Source organism: Panthera pardus, unplaced genomic scaffold (assembly GCF_024362965.1).
Source record: "Panthera pardus isolate Hobbes unplaced genomic scaffold, ASM2436296v1 HiC_scaffold_3, whole genome shotgun sequence".
Classification (NCBI taxonomy): domain Eukaryota; kingdom Metazoa; phylum Chordata; class Mammalia; order Carnivora; family Felidae; genus Panthera; species Panthera pardus.
In genome coordinates this window covers 54285466-54308406 of record NW_026526876.1, presented here as the reverse complement: position 1 = coordinate 54308406, position 22941 = coordinate 54285466, and the positions used below count along the sequence as shown (strand labels likewise).

Genomic DNA, 22941 nt, shown 5'->3' with positions numbered 1-22941 from the left:
AGACCTGAGCCGAAGTCAGACGCTCAACCGACTGTGCCACCCAGCTGCCCCTGTTTGTTTATTTTTAAGAGCAAACCATTCATAGATTTAACATTTTTTCTTTAAATTATAACATGTTAATGGTTAAAAAAAATCAAGCAGCACACAGGACGTAAAGTTGGGGAGTGAAAGTCCCCTCCCCCAAATTTCTAGTTCTGGTCCCTTCTTCAGAGGTAAACAGTCTTGGACCATTGCTTATGTTCCATTCCAGAAATTGTCTAGGCATGCATAAGAATTTACGTATTTATTTAAACTAATGAGATCCTGTTAGATGAACTGTTCTTTTTTTTTTTTTTTTTAAACTCTTTTTTAGGTTATCTTTATATAGTAACACACATAAATTCTGCCTTCTTTTCAGTGGCTCCATTGTATCCCATTGTATGCTTTTTCTCCAGTATGGTGAAGGTCATTCATGTTTTGTATTTGCTGTTTCAGACAGCGATAAAACTAACATCTGTATGCAAGGATCTTGTCAACTGGTGTGAGTTTATATGTGGACTAAGTCTCTAAAGACAAAATTGTTGGCCCGAAGGGTGTGTGCACTTGAAATTTTAATAGATACTGCCAAATCTCTACAGTAATGATGGGAGTGCCTGTTACCTTATATCCACATACCATTTTTTGGGTTTCTTTTAACCTTTACTATCTGATGGGCAAAAGTGATATCTTGTCGTTATTTAAGAAATTAAAAAAAAACTTTGTTTTTTTACACTTGCTTAGTTTTGAGAGACAGAGAGAGACAGAGCACAAGTGGGGGAGGGGCAGAGAGAGAAGGAGACACGGAATCCGAAGCAGGCTCCAGGCTCCGAGCTGTCAGCACAGAGCCCGACGCGGGGCTCGAACCCACAGACCGCGAGATCATGACCTGAGCTGAAGTCGGACGCCCAACCGACTGAGCCACCCAGGAGCCCAAGAAATTTTACGCTGTGATGCATTTGATAGCTTTTTAGTGTCCAGCCAGGTTCTGCTTGCAGTTCTCTTGGTAGGCTGGCAGCACTGAGCAGATCAGAATAGACCACATGGTCATGGCTCAGGGTCATGCTCTTGGAGTCTGCTTTTCACTAGCACTGCTCTTGCAATTTTTTTGTCATCATCTTGCTTTTCAGAACTCATGCAATGGGAAATTCAGTCTGGCCCTAGAGATAGCGCACGCGGGGAAGTGATCAGTGCACCGTAAATCAAAGGGCAGATGTTAGATGTCATTTTGTCTCGATCACCAAGTGTGGATTCCTAACTGATGCATGTTTGCTGGCTCTGAATGCCATTGCACCCTGTTTTCTGGAGACCAGAATGCCCTTCTCTGCCGCTGTTCTTTGTCCTCACCTGGCTTATGAAGGAAGCAGGGGTGAATGTTGCCCCCCCTTTGAGGAAAGTTCCACCGAAGCCCCCCAAAAAGCATGTGACCTGCTCAAGGTGGTTTAGTGGTGGAGGTGGGAGGAGAGCTGAGCCCCACCCCGTCATGCTGGTAGTTCTTGCTGCGTGTGGAGCGGGGGCGGATCTAGGCCAAATGATCTAGTGCCGGCTTCTCCAGGGGCATCTGTTTCCGGAGCTTCCTGTAACTGCTCGTCCCCAAGCCTGGGAAAGGAGCTTGTCTCCTCTTTCAGCTCCCACTAGCGGCTGTGAGGACAGAGCTGTCCAAGCAGAGGAAACCACAGGGTCTCTCCCTTCCCTCCCGCCCCGGAGGGCCTGCAGATCCGGTGGAGGGGCAGGGGCTTGGGCTTCCTCCTCCTCCCACCCCGGCCGGCTTTCTCAACTCCACATTCCTGTAAAGCCCAGAGAGCTGGGTGGGTTCCCTGGAGCTCTGTCCTGAGCTTGGGGCTCTGGCTGGGACTTGTTCCCCAGCTGGACCAGGAACACCCACAGGCCTCCCCAGAGAAGCCAGGGCCTTGTGATTTGGTGACCCAGAGTCACCGTCTGTGGACGGGGCAAGGAGCGACCTCAGGACAGAAGGAGCCGGTCTAGCCTGGTGTTGGAAAGACTTAGGCACTCGTCTTTCCGACTTCATCCCTGTCTTCTCTTAGCTGTTGAGCTGTGCTTTTCTTTCAGGTGCTTAGGCTCCCTTGTCTGTAACATGGGCCCTGTGTGAAGGGGGCATTTGTGCGGGTTCCAAAGGGGCAGTTTGATCTGGGGACCGGCACTTGCCGATGCAGACCATTTTGTAGAACGGTGACTGATAACTTGGTCTCTGGAATCAGACCTAGCTCTGCCACCATTGTGCCGGGCAAATTTTGTCAAGTTCCTTCACCTTTCTGTGCCTCAGCGTCCTCCTCTGTAAAATGAGGATAGCAGTGTTACCATCTCAGAGGTGGTCGTGAGCTTGAAAGGAGCTAAGCGGTGAGGTCGGAGCTGGCCCGTAGTACGCTCACAGATACAGGTGCTGCCCTTGGCTCCTCTGTACCCATAGCTTGTCTCCACTCTGACTGCTCCGTAATCTGAGTCAGCGGAGGTCAGGGAGGAAGCTGGGCTGTGCTTGGTGGGGGTAGAAGGGCTGGGCCTGGCTCACAGGGTGCTTCTCTTTTCTCTTGACTCACAGTCCTTCCCAGAGAGCATTCAGACCCCTCGCTGCCCACCCCCACATGGAAGAGGAACTGAGGGGTCAGAGCAGGGGCGACAGGAAGCTGAGCGGGACCGGAGGAGGGGGCGGAATTGTAATAGATAATAATTATAATAGCTCCCATAATGGTGTGGGAGCCCTGTGCTAAGTGTTTACATTTATTTATAATCTTGTGAGCTTGGTGGCAGCCACCATATCATAGAGGAGTACACTGAGGCCTCGGAGGTTAGGTTATGTGTTGGCAGTCACATGGCTCCAAAGCTTGGGAGACTGGCGCTGAGGAAAAGAGAGTGGAAGGTTGCTCTAGAATGCCTCTCACCTCCCTCTAGAGCTCAGAGAGTAAAACATAAGCCATCTGGGAACCTCCCTCTCTTCCTCCAGGCCCTCACTCTGAGGAGTGAGGAAGGCATGGGTCCATCTGGACTCTCCAAGGTTCCCAGATCTTAGTGGCTTCAAGGACATCCGGGATGCTGTGAGTCCTGCGCCCCTTCCTGCTGACACAGCCAGGCTATTGCCGCTCCTTGGCCAAGGATCTGAGTGTTGCATTACTCCTTGTCTTTTGTGTTACTATGCAAGAGACCAGAACTCCAGGTGGGAGGTTCCAGCCTCTACGTGGCAGCAGCTGGGACCTTGAAATGCTCCTCCCTGCCTGTTCCCCAGGGCGCCCTGCCGACCTCCAGATGCTGGCACCTGGGCCTGCATCCCTGCTGGGTTGTGGCCTCCTACCTGGGTGTTCACCTGGGTATCTCTGTAGATTGAGAGGACCGGCATGAGAGCATCTCTCAGCGGCCTCTTCCCCTAGAATACGATGATGGACCACAGGAAAACAGGGTCACACCTGTGGACAGATAAGACTAGGTGATGGGTACTCGGAAGTGCCCCAGCTTATTGGTATAACCCCACTTCATTGTCTCACACACTAAATCACGTGCTCCCATGATGGGTTCACTATGAACTCCCTCTAATTGATGAAAAACTAAGTAATTTGCAACAGGAAATGTGTTGTTGGTTACCCGCATGACGGCCAGGCCTGTCTGCTTGGCCTGGAGTCAGAGTTGGTGAGGCAGCAGGCTGAGCGGCCACGGGTGTTTCTGACCTTCACTCTTACACACATCAGGCTCTCCCTCTTAGTTGGGACTTCCTCAGTGGAGAGTGAGAGAAATTCAATTCTATTTAAAAATTTTTAAAAAATATTTATTTAAGAAAGAGAGAGAGAGAGAGAGAGAGAGAGCGTGCAAGCTAGCAAGCATGAGTGGGGGAGGGGCAGACAGAGAGGGAGACACAGAATCTGTAACAGGCTCCAGGCTCTGAGCTGTCAGTGCAGAGCCTGACCCAGGGCTTGAACCCATGAATTGGGAGATCATGACCTGAGCTGAATCCGAGAGTCAGATGCCGAATGGACAGAGCCACCCAGGCACCCCGCCAGGAGATTTGATGATGTCCTGAAGACCTGACCTCTTCACTGGGTGGCAGTTCTTGCCCCTGCCCTCCTCTGTGTGGTGTTTCCATCCTGTGGTTTAGCAACCTAGGCAGGAGAAGGGGTGTGCTCTGGGAGTGAGTCTTGTTGGGTCCACTGACTTCTCCTGCCCCGCTCCTGAGCTAGTTACTGTGGTTGCCCTGGTTGGTCAGGCTGGCCAGGTACTCCCTCTGGGGGTGGATGGAGCACAGAACTGTTTTACTCAGAGGGAGGCCAAGTGGATGCAGGGAGAGTAGGACCCAAGGCGTCCATGGTGCCTGTTGAGCATCTGTGGGGTGGGTGCAGTGTGGGGAGAGGTCTGGGCACGGAGTGGACATCCAGCGGGAAGCCAGTGGTCTGACGCAAGCCCAGAGGGTGAACCACAGCATCCTTCCTTTCCCGGTGAAGGTGGGGGCGGAGGATTCGGCCTGAACTGAGGACCACCAGGCTTCTGCCGAGAGGCCTGCTGCCTTAGAGGAAAGGACCCCACCCTTGCCACTCCCAGACCTGAACTGAGCCTGCAGCCCATCCAGTGTACCGCCTGCTGCCCATGTAGCCTTCCCTGCTTCAGCGGAGTCAAGAAAATAGAAATGCCTGTGCTCTTGGTCCATGACCCGGGGGTGGCCCCCTGGTCCCACAACACAGATCCAGTGCCCAGAGTGGCAGTGGACCCCAACCAGGAAACTGTGGGGAGGGTGGGCCAGTGAGAGAGGCCAGTGGCAGCAGCCACGGTAGCTTTGTTTCCCTTCCTCCACTGCTTGGGGGAGCAGGGCAGGGGCCTGGTCCCCACCTGTGTCTCCCCGACCTAGTCTGTGGTAGCATATGTGCCACACCCCTCCATGGGCTGTCATTAGTGAGCACCTACTGTATACCTGGCATGGTCAGCATTGGTGCATGCAGAGATGAGGGCTAGCTTTTTCTCCCCGCTAGAAAGAAACAGACTTGCACACACATGCCACCTTCCCACTGCTGACCTCTGGTTGGGCACTTGAGGGCGTCTGAGAAGCACAGATCTGTGACTGTGCGTGTGTACATGTGAACGTACCTTGAGGGCGTGTGTGCAGTCTGAGTGTGTGCACGTGGGTCTGTGTCCATGTGTGAGCCTGTGTCACGGGGAGTTGTGTGTATATGAGATGTACGTGCAGGTGTCTCTGTTGAGTATATGAACTGGCATGTGGATGTGCGGTACCTGTGCGCATGTGTGTGTGGGTGTGTAACGACACTTATGTGAGCATGCCTGTGCACTTGTGGGTCCTGTGCATCTACATGTGCACACGTGCGTGTGCCCCTGTGCTCATGGCAGTGCACGTGTACTCGTGTCCACAAGTGTGCGGGTGTCCTTACCTGTGTGGGGCTGATTTATCTGGTGTGTGCTGAGCCATGGTGGAGCAGGAAGGCAGAGGTCCCATCCTGGGCAGCTGCAGGGAGTGGGTGTGAGGAGCCATCTGAAGGGCTCCCCAGCCTTCCAGCGAGCTCTTTCCCTCACAGGTACGTCTGTGGGACTCCTCCGGCCTCCTTTGGGTTTTGAGAAGCCAGGGTTGTGTGGGACCGAGCTGCCAACTCGGGCTGTGGTGCAATCTGCCAGCCGAGCCCCTTCCGGAGCTGCGGGTTCCTCTGGGCATGGGGAAGCTGCCCTCTGCGACCTCCCCTGCCTCCTTGGTGCCTCCTGGAGGGCAGGACACACCTCCCAGCCCCGCGGCCTCGCCCACAGGAAGTGCTGGGGTTGGGGGCAGGCAGTGGGGGAGGTGCCACACCCAGTGTCCCGCCCTACGCCTTTGGCCCTGCTGACCCCACTGCACTGTCACCTTTTTGCCAACAGTCCTGAGGACATCGCTGGGTTCCGGGGCCCCACGGCCACAGCCATGTTTCGCAGGAAGCGCAGTGTCTCCTTTGGGGGCTTTGGATGGTGGGTGACAGATGGGACGGCGGTTGAAGGGATGGGAGCGAACCTAGCCGCGACGTCTTGCATCTGCTGGGGCTGCCTGTGTGAGCAGAGGGCTCAGGTTGTGCCTGAGATCCGGGTGGGTAGGAGGGTGCATTGCAGCTGCCGTGGCCGGATGGAGGTGGCCGGGGTATCAGACATTAAGCTTTCCCTCACTCACCCTGGAGAAGGATCTAGGGAGTCCGGAGGGTTGGAGCTGGAGCCAGTGTGAACGAGGCTGCGTGGCTGTGGCTGAATGTTGTGTCTGTGCCTGTTCCCATGTGTGTGTGGCATGTCTGCAGCTCCCAGTCTGTACAACCAGGTATGAAGTGTGTGCCTGGCTGGGTGGGTGTGCTGTGTGTGTGACCACGTGTGCACTCTGCGCTTCTGAGCAGGTGTGTGTGCACGTCTGGGCTTCTCTCGCTTTGAGTGCCCTTGTCTGGGCAGGTGTGCCATACACTCCTCCCGTGTCCGCTTTGTACGTGATGTTGTGATGGGGTGTCTCCTGCACAGGGGACCTCTGGGCTCAGTCCTCTCCGTGGCAAAGGTGGAGAAGGCAGGGCACACCCATCTGCACAGGTCCCGCCCCCCGCCCGGCCAGCCAATCCTGGCTCTGTCCCAGCCGGAGCAGCTGGGTTCGCGCTTCTCCCCTGGACCTCTGGGCCACCTTTTGCCACTAAGCTTCTGTCTGGGACAAGAGAGAAGCCCCTTCCTCCCTAGGGGCCAGAAAACGGGGAGACCAAGGTCAAAGACTTGTCTATGGTTACCAGCTGCTGGCAGCTTCTCCTCAGCTGGGGAACGGGGTCAAGTGGTTTTCATTATCGGTTTCCTTTCAGCTTGTGGACCTGGGGCCTTGTCAAAGATTCCTGCTGCTGCAGGGAGGGTGGCCAGGGGTGCCCTGGTGTGGAGGCTGGCAGGCTAATTGGGGGGACACAGAGGCGAGGGACAGAGGGAGGGGGCACAGGGTCTGGGAGGAGGTGGGTTCTGCTCCTCTGGCTGTTTACGCTTCTGTGTGTGTGCAGCTTTTGACTTCCCTTTTCCCCCTCTTTGGAGGCTCTTTGCCATCCACCCTCTGGCAGGAGGGGTTGTGGGTGCTCCATGTTTGGCAGTTGGGGACAGCGAGGATGAGATGATGCTAGAGGTGGCACAGTGTGGCCTAGTGCCTGCTCACAGGCCCTCCCTGATGGCGGGGCCAAGGGGTTCCTGTCCCGAGGGTGAGGTCTGGGTCCAAATCACCTAGTGTGCTTCCCTGTCAGGCTGGCTGGGATCGCTACAGGACAGGGCCCAGGCCATGAGAGGGGACCTCTGAGACCCACCCTCCTCTGGAAGGTGTGGAGCAGAACGAGGAACTGTGTGTGGCACGTTGTACGTGCTTAGTACACGCTTATGGAACGACTAAGTGAAGTGTTTCTTGCCCACGACAGGCATTGGGTAGGGGCTCATTGAGTCTGACGGGGTGCAGGGCTTCCTGGTGGGCTTGGAGGGTTAGAGCAGCCGTCATCTGGAGATGGCTGCCAGCTGGGAGGCTTGGAGACTAAAGTGCAGATTCCTGGAGCCCTGGCCCACTCCACACCGTGAACAGAATCTCAGGGGCCGGTATTTTGGAAGCTCCTTTGGATGCCAGGGTGGATAGCCAGTGGCATCAGCGGCAGACAAGGTGAAGAGAGAGAATGGGGTGGGGAGGAGAGAGAAGGCGCCAGGGAGAACCTTGGGAGTTTGGCTTTCTGAAAGAGAAAACCTCGGTTTCACAGCTACTGCCCTGTCTCCTGTCTTGGCCCTGCAAAGGCCACAGGCCCTGCCCTCCCAGGGCCACACCCTAGCGTGGGAACCCTGTGGATAGATTGCCGGGTAGGTGTGGATGTGGGTGCTGGGCCAGGGGTTGCTGTGACCCACTGGGTGCTGTGCTGGTTGGGTTGAGAGGGCGCCACACCAGAAGTCTGGGTTCTAGTGCTGGCTCCACCTTGGCCCGTTGAGGAACTCAGACGGGACACTTCCCCTCTCTGGGTCTCAGTTTCCCCGTGTGTAAGTGGGGGATTTCCACCTTATGCACAGGATGTCGTAAGAACTAAAAAGGATTCCTTGAGAAAATATAAAATGTAAAGGCTTGTTGTTGGGGTCATAGTTAGGTAGCTCCGTAGCTCTGGGTTACAAATATTACAGCAGAATGGGAGGCTCTGCCTCCTGGATTCACCCTCCCCGCTCTGGTGGGCTGAATGGGAGAGGAGGCACGTCTGCATGCTAGAGGGTTTGGGGGCCCCATGAGACCCTTCAGGACCAGTTGTGGAGGCTCCATGGAAGGGGCCCAGGATGCAGTGGGGAAGAAGCTGGGAGGGACCTGGGCCAGGAGCTTTGGGGTGTGGCTTGTTTTGCTGCTGGAAACTGAGATCCGAAGGTGCTGGGAGTTTACTCAGAGTGAAAGGATCCCACCTCCCAGTTCAGGGGCTTGGTGCTGACTTACGACAGCTCCGTGTCCTCCCTGTGTGGCCCCTGACACTGCTCCCATCCCCGTGCTGCCCTGGGAGTCGTGTGCAAGGAAGCTTGTGGCAAAGCTGAACATACAGGATAGGGCGGCTGAAAGATCTTTCCAGGGTTTCGTGCATCCTGGACGTGGTAGTGATTTGGGTGGCACTGATGGTGATGGTGACACAGGGGATGGTGGTGACACTGAGGGTAATGGTGACCTTTATAGTGATGGTGACACTGATGGTGATGCTGACATGGGGGTGTGGCGACACCGATGGTGATGGTGACAGTGGTGGTGTTGATGACATGGGGGTGGTGGTGGTGACACCGGTGGTTGTGACCCCTAAAAAAGAGGAGATGCTGACAGTGGGAATCTCGCCCACCTTTCTGTCTGGAGAGAGGAAGGGGCCTCTTTTACCAGCCACGAGGGCTGGCATATGCACGGGGTAAAAATAGAAGCTTAGCAGCACTGCCTTGTCTTTCAGCAAGGGTGGGTGCAGCCTGGGGTGGAGGAGCTGGCTGCCAGGACAGCCTGCTGTGCGTGTGATCTTCCCTGCTCTGAGCTCCGTGCCTGACAGTTCCCACTTGTCCGTGCACCCTGGAGCCTGCTCTTGGGTTCTGTCTCAGGAGTGGGGTCTGCCTCCTTGCATGGACTGGCAGCTCCCAGAACGGGAGGGTCCTTGTTGCTGGGGTGCTGGGGTGCTGGTATCTTCCCAAAGCAGAAGCCTGGGAAATGTCGATGTGTTGAAGGTCCAGCTGCGGTGACTGATGCAGCTGGCTTGCAAATGCCTCTTGTGCAGTGGGGGCAATGAAGGGAGATGCTATATACAAAGGGATCTCTGGGTTTGGAGTCGGAACCTGGATTCAGACTGGGCCAGTGATGTTACCCTCCCGAGCCTCTGTTTCCTCATTTCTAAAATGGGAAGAATAACAGTACCTGCCTTGTAGGGTTATATGTGGCTCCAGCCCTCCCAGAGCTCACAGTCCTCTCTTCCTGGGCTGGAGGAGAGCTTCCGGCTGGAGCGGCTGTCCCCTCCAGGGCCCTGCCGGTCTGGTGGTCTAGACTGGCTAAGGGACCTGCCCTTCGGATGCTAGTTGGCAGCCTTCAGCCTCGGCACTGACCAAAGCCCTTGCTTTTCTCTTGGCAGGATCGACAAGACCATGCTGGCGAGCCTGAAGGTCAAGTAAGTAGCCACTTCCTGTTATGTAGCGACCAGAGATGATGGCAGGCCAGAGCTCCTGTGGGCCCCTCGTTTCCCCTGAGTTGTGGGGAACCAGAGTGGGGCTGTAGCATTTGTCAGATTCTCCATCTCAGTCTTACGGGCTTTGGACTGGAGAGGTTGGACAGGGCTCTTGATTCCTGGGGTGTCTGGAGAAAAGCATGCTGGGATGGAAGCAGCAGGTGCCAGGTTGATGGTAATGCATTCAGTGGTGTCTTTTAGGCCATAACTTGGACGTGAGAAAGATAATTTTATTTCCTATCCCCTTGATTATTATGTGAAGTCCCCGATCCATCAGTCTTTCTGACATTCCTACCTACCTGGAAAATTGTGCCACATAGTTCTGGAGCCTCATGAAACACCCCAGTGTGCATGTGGTCAGTTGGCCACTGAGTCATCTGTTACCAGACAAATGTCATCCTGATGAGCCCAGCCCTGCGGCTCTCTGAGGCTTCAACACCAGATTCGGGGGCTGGGAGTTGTCTGCCGCGGTTTGCCATATGTCTGCCCGTCTGTCTGGGAAGCCCTGCGCAGACACACCTCTCTCCCAGAACCTCCACCTGCTCCTCCCTCACCGTCTTTGCTCCTTTTCCATGTGTATTTCTCCCCAGCCATTGTGTTTGCATCCTGATTCCCCTCCCCGCTTCAGACTTTGAAAAAGTCATTCCATCTTCATCCCTCCCTGGGCAATGAGTACTGACCAACCACCTGCTCCAATTGAGTGAATTGAAAAGGAGGGAAATTCTAGGAGGAAAAAATAGCATTGGTCACTAGCCCAAAATATTATCCTGCCATATGTGAGTTCGCTGGTGCATGAGAAATTCCTCCAATGAGTGTCCTCCTTCAGAGGCAGCTCCTCCCGCCTGTGACACCCCATCTCAGCTGAAAGGTTTTCCAGGCCGGCCTCCCTCTGCCATGCCATCTAGTTGCTAGCACTGGCTGTGTATGCCCTGGGTACAGGTCCCGGGGCAAAGCACAGCCGGTCTTGAGAGTCGCAGATAGGGGTGAGAATAAGAGGCTTCCCACTTTGGTCTGTTTTGCTCAGAACGGTGAGGGTAAGCAGTTAGCAGGGCCGGGATGAGTGGCAGACAGTCCCTGCCTTCTGAGAGCTTTCTGCCGTGGGAGTAGTCTTGGAAGACTGCCAGGAGGAGGCAGCTTCTCTAGCGGCTCTTAAAGATGGGGCGGGACAATAGGTGCACCTGGGCCTATGCCGGTTGGCGTGGGGTGTGCATCAGTGTGGCTCAGTGTTCAGGGCAAATCGTCACTCATGGGCAAGGCATTTAACTTCTCCAGACTTCAGTTTTTGCATCCTTTGTCTGAAGTCTAATTTTCCAGGAGCTTCTTATCTGCGTATTGAATGAGAATTAGGCACGAAACAGGGTTACTAAGCGGGGGTGGAGTGGTGGGGATGTTTCTTTTGGTGTTGTTTTGGGATGTTTAGTTCAGTTTCACAGGCATTTATTGAGAGGCTGTTTAACGGGCAAAGATGATGTGTGTCACCTGGAAGGGAACTCGTTTCAAGGTGGAGTGAAGGGCGGGGGGCACTGGCCAGCGTTGGGATTGCGTATCTGGGGGACAGTTTGAGGACTTTGGTCCTGGGGAGGTAGTGCTGAGATGGCTGTTTGGGATGATGTGTAGCACTGTGTTCTTACTTGTACTTGGTTAATATTCTTCTGATTGCAAGAAAGAAAACCTCAGTGTAATATGGTTAAGCGAAAGAGAATACAGAAAAGATCCCAGGGTGTCTCAGGGAACCTAGGGGAGAAAGTGGAGGTAGAGTTCAGGAGGGGTTGAGCTGGAACTGGAGAGCCTCCCCAACAAGCTTCCTGCTGGCTTCCTTGCAGTAACTGCTAAACTGATCCTAAAATTCATACAGAAATTTAAGGGTTGTCTTTTCTTTCTTTTTTTAAAGATTATTTACTTATTTTGAGAGAGAGAAAAAGTCGGGGGGAAAGCGTACGAGCGGGGGAGGCACAGAGAGAGAGAGAGGGAGGGAGAGAGAATCCCAAGCAGGCTCCGTGCTGTCAGCGCAGAGCCTGACGTGGGGCTTGATCCCAAGAAATGTGAGACCTTGACCTGAACTGGGATCAAGAGTCAGACGCTGAACTGGCTGAGCCACCCAGGCACCCCTAAACTTATGGGTAGTCTTGAAAAAGAAGAACAAATTTCGAGGACTATACTTCCTGATTTTGAAATTTTCTACAAGGCTACAGTAATCAAGACCATTTGGTATTGGTGTAAGGATAGCCATATAGGTCAATGAAACAGAATTCAGAGTCCAGAAATAAATCCCTCACTTTTTTTTTAAACCCCTCACTTTTGTGGTCAGTTGATTTTTCTTTTTTTTTTTTTTAATTTTTTTTAATGTTTATTTATTTTTGAGACAGAGAGAGACAGAGCATGAACAGGGGAGGGGCAGAGAGAGAGGGAGACACAGAATCCGAAACAGGCTCCAGGCTCTGAGCTGTCAGCACAGAGCCCGACATGGGGCTCGAACTCATGGACAGTGAGATCATGACCTGAGCCGAAGTCGGACGCTTAACCGATCGAGCCACCCAGGCGCCCCTTAGTTGATTTTTCAACAAGTGTGCCAAGACAATTCAATGGAGAAAAATAGTCTTTCAACAAATGGTGCTGGTACAGCTATATCTACATCCAAAAGAATGAAATGGAACCCCTCTCTCACACCATATGTAAAAATTAACTTCAAATGGATCAAAGACCTAAATGTAAGAGCTAAACCTATAAAACTCTTAGAAGAAAACATAGGAGTAAATCTTTGTGACTTCGAATAAGGCAGTGGTTTCTTAGATATGACACCAAAAGCATAAGCAACAGCAACATATTGATAAATTGAACTTCATCGAAATCAAAAACTTTTGTGTTACAAAGGACACCATCAAGAAAGTGAAATGTCAATCCACAGAGTGGGAGAAAATATTTGCAAATCATATCTGATAAGGGACTTTTATCTAAAATACATAAAGAGCTCTCAACAATACAAAGACAACACAATTAAAAAATGTGCAAAGGATCTGAATAGACATTTCTCCAAAGAAGATACATAAATGGACAATAAGCACGTGAAAAGATGTTCAGCATCATTAGCCATCAGGGAAATATACATGAAAGCCACAGTGAGATACTACCTCACACCCATTAGATGACTATAATCAGAAAGAAGATAATGGCAAGTATTGGTGTGGATGGGGAGAAACTGGAACCCTTGTTCACCACTGGCTGCTGGGAATGTAAAATGGTGCAGCTGCTTTGGAAAACAATCTGGCAGTTTCTCAAAAGGTTAAACACAGAGTTACCATATGACCAGCAATTCCTCTCTTTTTTTTCTTTCTTTTTTTTTTTTTAATGTTTATTTTTGAGACAGAGAGAGACAGAGTGTGAATGAGGGAGGGTCAGAGAGAGAGGGAGACACAGAATCTGAAGCAGGCTCCAGGCTCTGAGCTGTCAGCACAGAGCCCGACGTGGGGCTCAAACTCATGGACTGTGAGATCATGACCTGAGCCGAAGTCGGACGCTTAACCGACTGAGCCACCCAGGCGCCCCAGCAATTCCTCTTTTAAGTACATACCCAAGAGAAATGAAAATATATGTTGTTCGTGTAGAAACTTGTAACATGAATGTTCATAGCGGCATGATTAATAATAGCCCAAAGTGGAGACAACCCAAATGTTTATCAGATGGATGGGTAAACAAAACGTGACACATCAATACAATGGCATACCATTTGGCCATCAAAAGAAACCAAGTACTGACACATGTTACAACATAGATGAACTTTGGAAACATTATGCTAAGTGAAAGTCACAACCACATATTGTGTGATTCCATTTATATGAGAAGTCTAGAGTAAGCAAATCCATAGAGACAGAAAATAGATTCGTGGTTTCCTAGGGCTGGGGAGGTTGTTAGGGGGAGTGAGTGCTAAAGGATGCAGGTGTCTTTGTGGGGTGATGTAAAGTCCGAGGACCAGGTAGTGGTGATGGTGGCACAACCTTGCGAATATACTAAAGCCATTGAATCGTGTACTTTAAAATGATGAATTGTATGATGTGTAAATTACATCTCAATAAAACTGTTGAAAAAGAGAGAGAATCTTACTGGCCCAGCTTGGGTCAGTTGTGTACCCCTGGTCCAATCAGTTTAGCTGGAGACATGAAGTTTTATGATAAAATATGGCTGCTGTGGTCACCTCTCTATGTGGGAGGGGTTAGTTCCCACGAAGAAAGGTGGCTTGTGGGCTGGACAGACACCATACGAGCTTTAAGCTAGCCACCCCCGCTACCCTGGGGACTAAAAGGGAGTTCAGTACTTGTTTTTTCATTTGTCTTCCTCCCCTCCATTGATAGTCCCTAATGTGGAGATCTGCCTAGATGCCCAGGATATGGCTCTACTCGCTGATATGTCCATTAGATTAACATTTTTAAAGTTTATTGATTTATTTTGGGAGCGAGAGCAAGCAGGGTAGGGGCATTGAGAGAGGGAGAGAGAGAGAATCCCAAGTAGAATTTGCACTGTCAGCACAGAGCCTGATGTGGGGCTTGAACTCAAAAGTGAGACCATAACCTGACCCGAAATCAAGAGTCAGACGCTTAACTGACTGAGCCACCCGGGCGCCCCGTTGGTATGTCCCTTAGGAAGCTAACTACATGGGCTACAGCTCTCCTAGGCACCAGGGTGCCACCCTCCTTCTGCCTCCACTGGGCGAGACCTCTTTCTCTCTACCAGTGTAGCCCGTTGACTTTGCTGAGCAGCAGACACCCCTGCGCTGTGGCCTGTGCTCCCAGTTGCTTTAGCTCTTTCTCCGGGGACCTAGTGCTCTCGACACAAAGACAGTCAGCCGCGTATCTCCTGGAGGTGTCCCTGAGCCACCCAGCTCTGAAGGTGGGGGTTCTGGCCTCGCCACTGCTGAGCACTTACGGTGCGCTAAGTTGAAATGGCACAGTTTCCCTGAGGTTTCACAACTGCCTCCTGAAGCAGCTGCCGTCGCTCTTGGCGTGGTACAGCTGAGAAGATGGAGGCAGGACACTTGGTTAAGGTCATCGGTGAAGAAATCATGGGGCTGGGGTTTGAATCCTGCTCTGTACTTCGTGGCTGGTTTCGTCCAGGCTGGAGCTGAGTAGTTCTCAGCACCTCCCTTGGCCACTCTGCTTTCTCACTCTTTTTAGCCCCGCTCTGCTCGGGGGCTGTGCACCTAATCTGGGTGGCACAGAATATGCACCTCTGCCTTCACACCACATGCCCTTGCTGCAGGCCCAGATCGAGTGGCATCTCTGGTGACTGAATGATGAGGACCCTCACCGGCAAGGTGCAGGGGGCACGGAGCCACACGGGAACAGCGGAGAGGGAGGTGGTGGCCGTGCACACGGGAGGAGTTGGGAGGGCCAGGTTATAGCCCCAGGCTAACAGATGGGCAAATGGTTAACTTCTCCAAGACTCAGCTTCCCCATCTGTAAGACGGGATGGTTGGACTACTGTCTAACCTGCTCTCTTGTAGCTTTGACATTCTAGGAGTTTACCTTCATGACCTTTGTCCTTTTGTATTTCTCTGAGAACCTCGATGATGGGAGGTACTCGCTGTTGAAAAAGTGAATGCATACATGCATGAACGGATGTCTTTGAAAACAGGGGCTCTGCACACTTTGTCTCTGGCACCCTAGAATCTAACATCGTGTTTGGCACATAGCAGGTTCTCAATCTAGATTTGGTGAATGATTCAGTTATGGGTCATTGTGGTTAGCCTATCATGTGCAGGTGGAGGGAAGGAGAGAAAGAGGCAGAATCAGCAGATGGGGCCGAGGCCAGCTTAGGATAAGGTTATAAGAATCCTTCAGTACCACCAGGATGTTCTAGAACCTTCTGGGGGCTGACCCTTCGTCAACTGCAGTAGTTGAGCCATAGACTAGATTCCCCCAGAGGCGAGCCCTGGCTAGCAAATCTAGGATTTGCTCATGGAGGTCCTTGAAGCAGCATCTGGGAGGTGAGGGCCTGAGCTGGGAGCCTCAGATAACCTTCCTCCATTCCTTTTTGCTGCCCCTGCCCCCCCTCACAGACCCCTGTTTCTTTGCTAAAGAAAGAGATGGGCACGCACACATGTGTGGGTACGTGTGTGTGTGTGTGTGTGTGTGTGTGTTTCTGCTGCACAGGCTGGTAAGCCATGCTCCAGCCATCTGAGATGACTGTCATACACAGCAACTGGCCATAATGGGACTGGGTGAGCATAGGGATGATTCAGTGCAGCCTGTCTCCACTGCTGGGGGCACAGTAGCAAGCACACTCCTGATGGTGGGGAAATCTAGAACCCATTGCCTTGTAGGAAACAGAGTCCAACTTTCTTTTTTTATACAATTTTTTATGTTTATTTATTTTTGAGGGGGGGGGGCGTGGGGGGGGGGAGAGGGAGCAGGGAAGGGGCAGAGAGAGAGGGAGACACAGGATCCAAAGCAGGCTCCAGGCTCTGAGCTGTCAGCACAGAGCCCAACGGGGGGCTCGACCCCACAAACTGTGAAATCATGACTGATGCTTAACTGACTGAACCACCCAGGTGCCCCCCAAATCCTCCTTTCTAACTGATGGTCCCAGTTCTTGGTGACTAGAAATGGCTTCTCTGAATAGAGAGAAAGCATGTGATGAAGCCTGGAGGTGACTGTGTCCTCTTGTTTCTTCCTCAAGAGAGGGAGGGAGAGGGCCTGGAGGAGCATCTTCCCAGCAGCCCGGCCAAGAGAAGCATTTCAGCTGTCCTGTGGTTTGGCCAGAAGATACCACACGGCCATCCCTACTCTAGGTTCAGATTTCACCAGCTAAGAATTCAACATTTTATTAGAAGCAGGGTGACCACACAGGCAGGAGCAGACGCAGCGTATCTTCTCTTGTCCCCTAGGATCCTTGATGGCAGCTGCTGGAGCCATGGCTCATGCAGGATGGGGGCTGTAAACTCAGGGCTTCGATCTCCATTCAGTGAGAATTACACACAAAATCTAGATGGTTACCTTTACAGACATCTGCTTCTCCTGGTTCTTGTGGTAGTGTTGGCAAGGCCACATGCTCATGTTGGGGAGGAGCAGAGTCAGGGCCCAGGTGTCAGTGCATCAAGTCTCTGCCTCCAGCTTTCCAGCCTTCCTTCCGGAAAGCCTGTGGCTCCGCAGTCCACCCTTGATTCCAATTTCGTGGCGTTTTTCATGCATTGGCCGAAGGCCATGATCACCAGTTAATTTCCCCATTTTCCACCAGGACTTTGCTTACAGTGGATTACAAGAATCCTTCAGGTACCACTAAGATGTTCTAGAACCTTCTGGGGCTTCCCCCTTAGTCACTTCATCTTACACACCCAGGGAATGTGCTGACAGTATGCTGGGTTGTTAAGGGCAGGGGAGCTTGCTGTTCTGAGGGTTAGAATGCTGCATCAATTCAGCTCATAATTACTGGGCACCTCCATTCCAAGCCCGGTGCCAGGCCCTGGAGTTGGTGGGAAAACAGAGATGAAAAAGACATGGTCTCTGCTCGTGAAAGCTTACAGCCCTGGAGGCAGGCAGATGTATAGTCAGACAACTGCAGGGGAGTGTGAGGAGGGCTGGCAGAGATGTCCTCTGAGAAGATGGAAGGGGTTTCCTGCAGACTTGGTGATGCCTGAGCTGTATCTGAGGGTGAGTAAGGTCAGTCCACAGAAGAGAGAGGCAGCAACAGTGCACAGACAGTGAGGTGAGAAACGCAGCGGGTGGGAGGGCTCTGGGGGCGGTTACTACCACCAGATGGAATACTGGGGTGGGAGTATGGGGGCAGGCTGGGCAGCCTCTGGCAGTATGGGACAGCTGTGTGGAGAGCTGAGCTGGCTTCTCTGGGTAACCGGAGCCACTGCAGGGTTTTAAGGGGAGTAGGACCCAGATTTGAGTCAGAGGGTCCTCTGGCTGTCCTCTGCTGACTCACTGGAGAGGTTGGAGGCTGGGGCGGGGGCAGTGGGGTTGGGGAGAGTGGACAGATTGGAGAGTTATCGAAGAGGTGGTCTTCCCAGCCTGGATTGGTTTTGATGTGGGAGGTGAGAGCAAGGGAGGGGCCAAGGTGAAGACTTTCAAGTTTCTGGGTGAGCCCTTGGGTGGATGTTGGTCCCATTTATGGAGATGGGGGAGTAAGGCTCTGAATACATGATCCCTGCTCTCCCCTCCCCCCTCTCCCCTCTCCACGTGGCCGGTTTAGATCCTGACCCTCACACCTACCCTCCCCCCTGACCATAGAGGGGACAGAGGAGAGGAGCAACATGTGAAGGGTTGCAAGAGATGGTCTGTGGCCGGGAAACAGGCCAGGAAGTGCCCTCTCCCTGACCTTGCAGGCAGGCCTGGCAGTGACCTGGGCCGTGACCCTCAACCCTGCTCAGCTCCTAGGGTGCCTTTGGCAGGCGAGCTCCAGGTCAGCACCGGCTGGCGCCACTGCCCTTGTAATCAGCAGCTGGCTGGACCACGCATGCAGGGCACCCACTTCCAGACACCCTGTGGGCCCTGAGCCTGAGCACAGTGTAGGCGTGTGTGGGTGTGTGTAGGAGTGTGTGTGTGCTTGCCTGTGCAGGTGGACATGAGCTTTGAGGGCCCATGTGGGTGACTGTGTGGTGCCTTTTTTGGCTTTAGCGAGTTCCTATGGTAACCACGAACATGTCTCTTTTGGGATCTGGAGTCTCAGGGCGTGAGTGGCTACAGGGAGAAGCAAGGCGGGCGGGTGTTCAGCTGGCAATTGGGCTGTGGCCTGATTTCATTGCCAGACACTGAGGATGCACCTGGAGGTGCCATTTGCCAGGCAGCAAGGTCTGCAAACTCCAGGGATTTGTGTGTTCCTGGCCCTCATCCCGGCTGGTCCCCGCCATGCCTAGGAAGCCCTGGTGAGTCCCTGTTCTGGATTCTTGGTGGACAAGCAGCTTCCTGGGTCTTGACCAGGTCCGGTGGGTGTCTCCTGATGGGCAAGCAGGGAGCTAGCTGGAAGCTCTGGCCAGTGGGCACTGGGCATCGGGCCCTTCTGAGATGGGTATGAGACTATGGGCAGGAGGGGTTCTGCTCATTCCTGGGGCCCTGTGGGGGTGTTTGCCAAGTGGCTGGGGAGCTGAGTGGTCCTTATTGATCCCATGGGACAGGGCTAAGTGTGTTACTGTGGGGGACCAGGGCAGGGAAACGGGAGAGTGGAATGCAGATGGGCAGCCTGGGGCCCACCATCCTGGGCCCAGCTCTTCTTGGGGGAGCCTCCTCACCCCATTCAGCTCCCTGAAAGGGTCCTTCAGTCCTCAGGTCCCTGGCCATGTACTTGAGCTTCTTCATAGGTCTCCCCAGACTTAGAGGCCTGCTGGCCTGACTCGATGAGAAGACTCAGAATCCCATGGGGAGGAGGCCATAGGGCTTTGCTTGGCTCACCAGGGGCTGGATTTGGCCAGGGCTGGGGAAGAATTGCTCTTATGGGCTTTGAAGAGAGGCTCTGACTCCCCACATTGTCCTTCCCACGTGCTTCCTGTCCATACACTGTGGACCCTGGGGTGTGTCAGGACCCCCGCTGCCCTCAGAGAGGCTCCTGCTGGACAGGGTGCCTAGGAATGTCGTGGGTGCTTGCTTCTATTTCCTTCCTTCTGCTGTCCCCTGTGGGGCTGGGAGCAGGGAGTGGGGATGGGAGTGTGGGGAGAGGATGTAGAGGGCCCTCTCCCAGGAGCTAGCTGTTCCCTCTCCCTCTGAGGGGGCCCTGGTGAGGCTCTGCTGGGATGGGGGCTGTGCAGCAGGGGTTGCTAGGTCTGGCTGTGTGGTTGTGGGGTTGCTGAAGGGCAAGGGGAGCAAGGAAGTGGACGTTCTGTGCTTTTTCCAGACCATCTAGGCCCTTCTTTTCTGGAAGGCAGAGTCCAGAGCCTGATCCCCAACAGCTTGCCCTGGGAGCACTGGGAGGGGTGGGAGCCTTTAAGGGAGATCTCCAGATCTCTGGAGCCCTTGAATCTCAGAACTTGAAATAAAAAAGTCAAATGAGCCACTACATAAATTCATTGTGCCCCTGAAACTAGTCACTGAACCTGAGCTTGGTTACCTCCAGCAACAGGGAGCTCATTACTTTGTAAGGATGCCTATTCTATTACAATACAGTTCTGATTGTTCAAAGATGACCATTCTTTTCATCTGGAATCTCTGTAGCTGCCATTGCTTGGTTTCTCATCCCTCCCCGTTCCCAGTGTTCTTTCCCCCCCGCACCCCAGCTGGTCATCCCTGGCCCCTTCAGCTCTAGTTGGGATTTCTCACTGCCTGGGGTTATCTGTGTTGTAAAGAATCAGGTTTTCTAGGCTTCATCTCAAAGCCTGGTCAGAAGGGTTGACCTGGGCAGCCTGCAGGAGCCCAGTGGACATGAGGGTGGGCAACTAGAGGTCATGGGCATCAGCCTCCTTGTTTACAGATCAGTATGTGAGGTCCCAAGTGGGGATGTTCCTAGCTTGAGGTGGGGGGTGCGGGACCAGGACAGAGCTGTCTGGCTCTGTGCAGCACCTGGCTCCTTTCCTCCTCCCCCTAGCAGCCCCTCCATCATCACCGCTTTCTGGCTTAGTACGTTGTCTTGTCTCTTCTTTCTGAAGATAGGCCTGATGGCTGCAGGGATCTGGCAGGGCCGAAGACAACCACAGGAAGGGATCTGGGGGCACATATCAGCCTCTGTGGGGATGCTTGCCTGTCTCACCAGATCTCCCACTGTCCAAGAGAAGCTGGAAATCTGGAATTTTAGGAAAAGTCTTGAGAGCTAACTCAAGCCATGTGTGGCCTGCCCTGTAGGCCAGGTTCAGCGCAGAGGGTCACCAGTGGGCCACTTGTGATCTGGGGCTGTCATCCCTCTCGGGTTCCAGCTCCCTGTCTCCCCATGGCTGACTCCCTAGTCCCTGTCCCAGGTCACCCCCTCCCAGGTGCTCTCATCTCCGCCTTCAGCAGCTGACTGATCACTTCCTGCTCTGTCCCCAGACCACACTCACTCTCAATTAACCTTTTCTGTCTTCCAATCCAGTTCTTTCTCTGTCACCGGGTTGTGAAGTCCCTGAGTCACGAGGCCCTCTCCCGCCCTCCTCCTGGTTCAGGCCCATTATCTCCTGTCCAGACAGTTGACAAAGGCTCTCTAATTAACCTCCTCCTCAGGCCTCTGCCAGCTCTGACTAATCCATCATGCCAGAGTCGTCTCTAGCTCTGCCCTCTGTGTGCCCGTGGCAGGCTTTGTTAGTGCTGACTGCACATAGCCTAGTTCCTGGGAGCCTGGTGTGGGACCATCCCCGCCCCAAGCTGGTGGGGGGCTGGGCGGTTTTTGGTTGTGTTGACTTTCCAATGTCCTCTCTTTCTGGCATTAGCATCCACTAACGGTCTCTGGTCCATAGCAGATAATTTGATCCTCCTCTCCCTCAAGGCAGTGGTTCCCAGATGTTTTGCACTTTGCTATCACCTGGGAGGCTTTAAAAGATTCTCATGCCCAGGTCACACCCAGTTCCAGAGTTGGAAATCGGAATGTCTGGGGTGGGTCCCATCATCAGTATTTTTTTTTTTTTTTTAAGATTTCCAGGTGATTCTTTTTCTTTTCATTCTTTTTTTTAGTGTTTATTTATTTTTGAGAGAGAGAAAGAGAGAGACAGTGTGAGCAGGGGAGGGGCAGAGAGAGAGGGAGACACAGAATCTGAAGCAGGCTCTGGGCTCTGAGCTGTCAGCACCGAGCCCGATGCGGGGCTGGAACTCACGAACTGTGAGATCATGACCTGAGCCAAAATCGGACGCTCAACCGACTGAGCCACCTAGGTGCCCTGATTTCCAGGTAATTCTAATGTGCAATAGTTTCTGGGAACCCCAGTCCCAAGGGATGAGCAGTGTGCTGATTGTCAATGGTTCAGGTCAGGTTGGATGTTAAAATGGGCTCCAGGTGGGTGGGTCACTCTAGGTTAAGGTTTCTGTTGACATTTGGGGCTGGATAAATCTTTGTTTCGGGGGCTGTCCTGTGCATTGTAGATGTTGAGCAGCGTCTCTGGCCTTTGCTTATGAGACACTAGCAACCTGCCCCCTAGGAGTGACAGTCAAAAATGTGTCCGGGCATTGCTGAGTTTTCAGAGGGGAGGGAGTAGAAGCTTCCCCGCCCCAAAGAGGACCACTGCTCCAGGCCGAGCTGGGCTCACTTCACAGCATTGCAAGGTGTGCACGGAGGAAAAGGCTGCCAACCAGTGAACCCCGTCTTAGTGGTTATTCTTTGTGCTTCAGAGTCAGGCAGCCTATGTTTTAAATCCGGACTCCACCATCTGGATGAACTTGGGCAAGTTATTTAACTTCTCTGTGTCTCAGCACATTTCTAGGGTTTGGTGGGTTTTCCCCCCCCTTTTCTTACAACCGTGCCTCCTCTTGATCTTCAGCTCCAAGCCAGATGGTGTGACTTGCTGTTTTCTGGCACTTTTTCGCCTTGATGCCTTTACTTCCTTGCTTATGTTGTTCCCTTAGCAGGAAATGCCTTTACTTCTTCCTGCTCTGCGGTGGTCCAGTGGTTTCTGCCCGCGTCCCTCTCCCTTGAAATCTGAGGCTGTGGGAGCCTCTGGGGTGCCCAGCCCAGCTCCGTCACAGTTTGTTGTTTAGGTGAGGTGGTTGACCCCTCCCTGCCTTGGGCTGGGCCGTGAACCAGCAGGGTACCACAGTGTCATCTTCCGTCCCACGCCCTCCTCATTCTTCGAGGGTGGAGTGGGCGGAAATCCGTGCCTGGCAGGCCGCAAAGCCACATTACTGACTTCTGGAGCCCTGCCCTGAGGGGTGTGTGTGTGTGTGTGTGTGTGTGTGTGTGTGTGCGCGCGCGTGTGCGCGCGCGTGCAACGGCAGCCATTGCCACTTTCCTGGTTGCCTTGCTGCCGGTAGACACATCTGGAATTGAGGATCTCTGGGCTACAGGCTTTTCCAGGTGCATTTCTGGGCCCAGAAAGAGGACTTGAAGGGACCTCACCCTGCCATGCCCTGTCCAGACCCTCCTGCCAGCTCAGCATAGGCTGGATCAGGGGTGCCCACCCCTGGCTGCTGTGCAGACCCACCCTGGGGAATCTGCTTCCTTAGGCCTGAGTGGGGCCTGGGAGACCTGGGCCTCATCAGGGCCAGAGGTGCTCCTTCTGGTGCAGCTGTGTTTGTGGCTCTTTGGGAACCAGTGACATTGAAAGCTCTTCTCCCCGTCATCTAGATTCAGTGGTTAGGTTCATGTGCTCTGGGTGACCTTGGGCAAGCCATACAACCTCTCTGTGCCTCATTTATCTGGGGATCACAAATGTGGGTCCTATTGT

General features: G+C 53.2%; 1 protein-coding gene across 7 annotated transcripts in view; it reads left to right on the top strand.

Annotated features, from left to right (window-relative positions):
* The window catches only part of RAP1GAP2 (RAP1 GTPase activating protein 2), a 224252-nt gene that overhangs the window by 27948 nt on the left and 173363 nt on the right, over positions 1 to 22941 (top strand). For 4 of the 7 annotated variants that reach the window (XR_002075089.2, XM_019429562.2, XM_019429566.2 and 1 more), the window contains one exon: positions 9582 to 9617. Coding sequence is in view for 6 of the 7 variants with exons in the window: in XM_019429562.2 (XP_019285107.1) it covers positions 9582 to 9617 (36 nt within the window). In the remaining variant the exon portion in view is untranslated. Of the gene's footprint in view, positions 1 to 5896; positions 5956 to 9581; positions 9618 to 18438; positions 18535 to 22941 lie in introns of those variants that run through there. The other 3 variants (XM_019429564.2, XM_019429570.2, XM_019429568.2) reach the window with 3 other exon arrangements.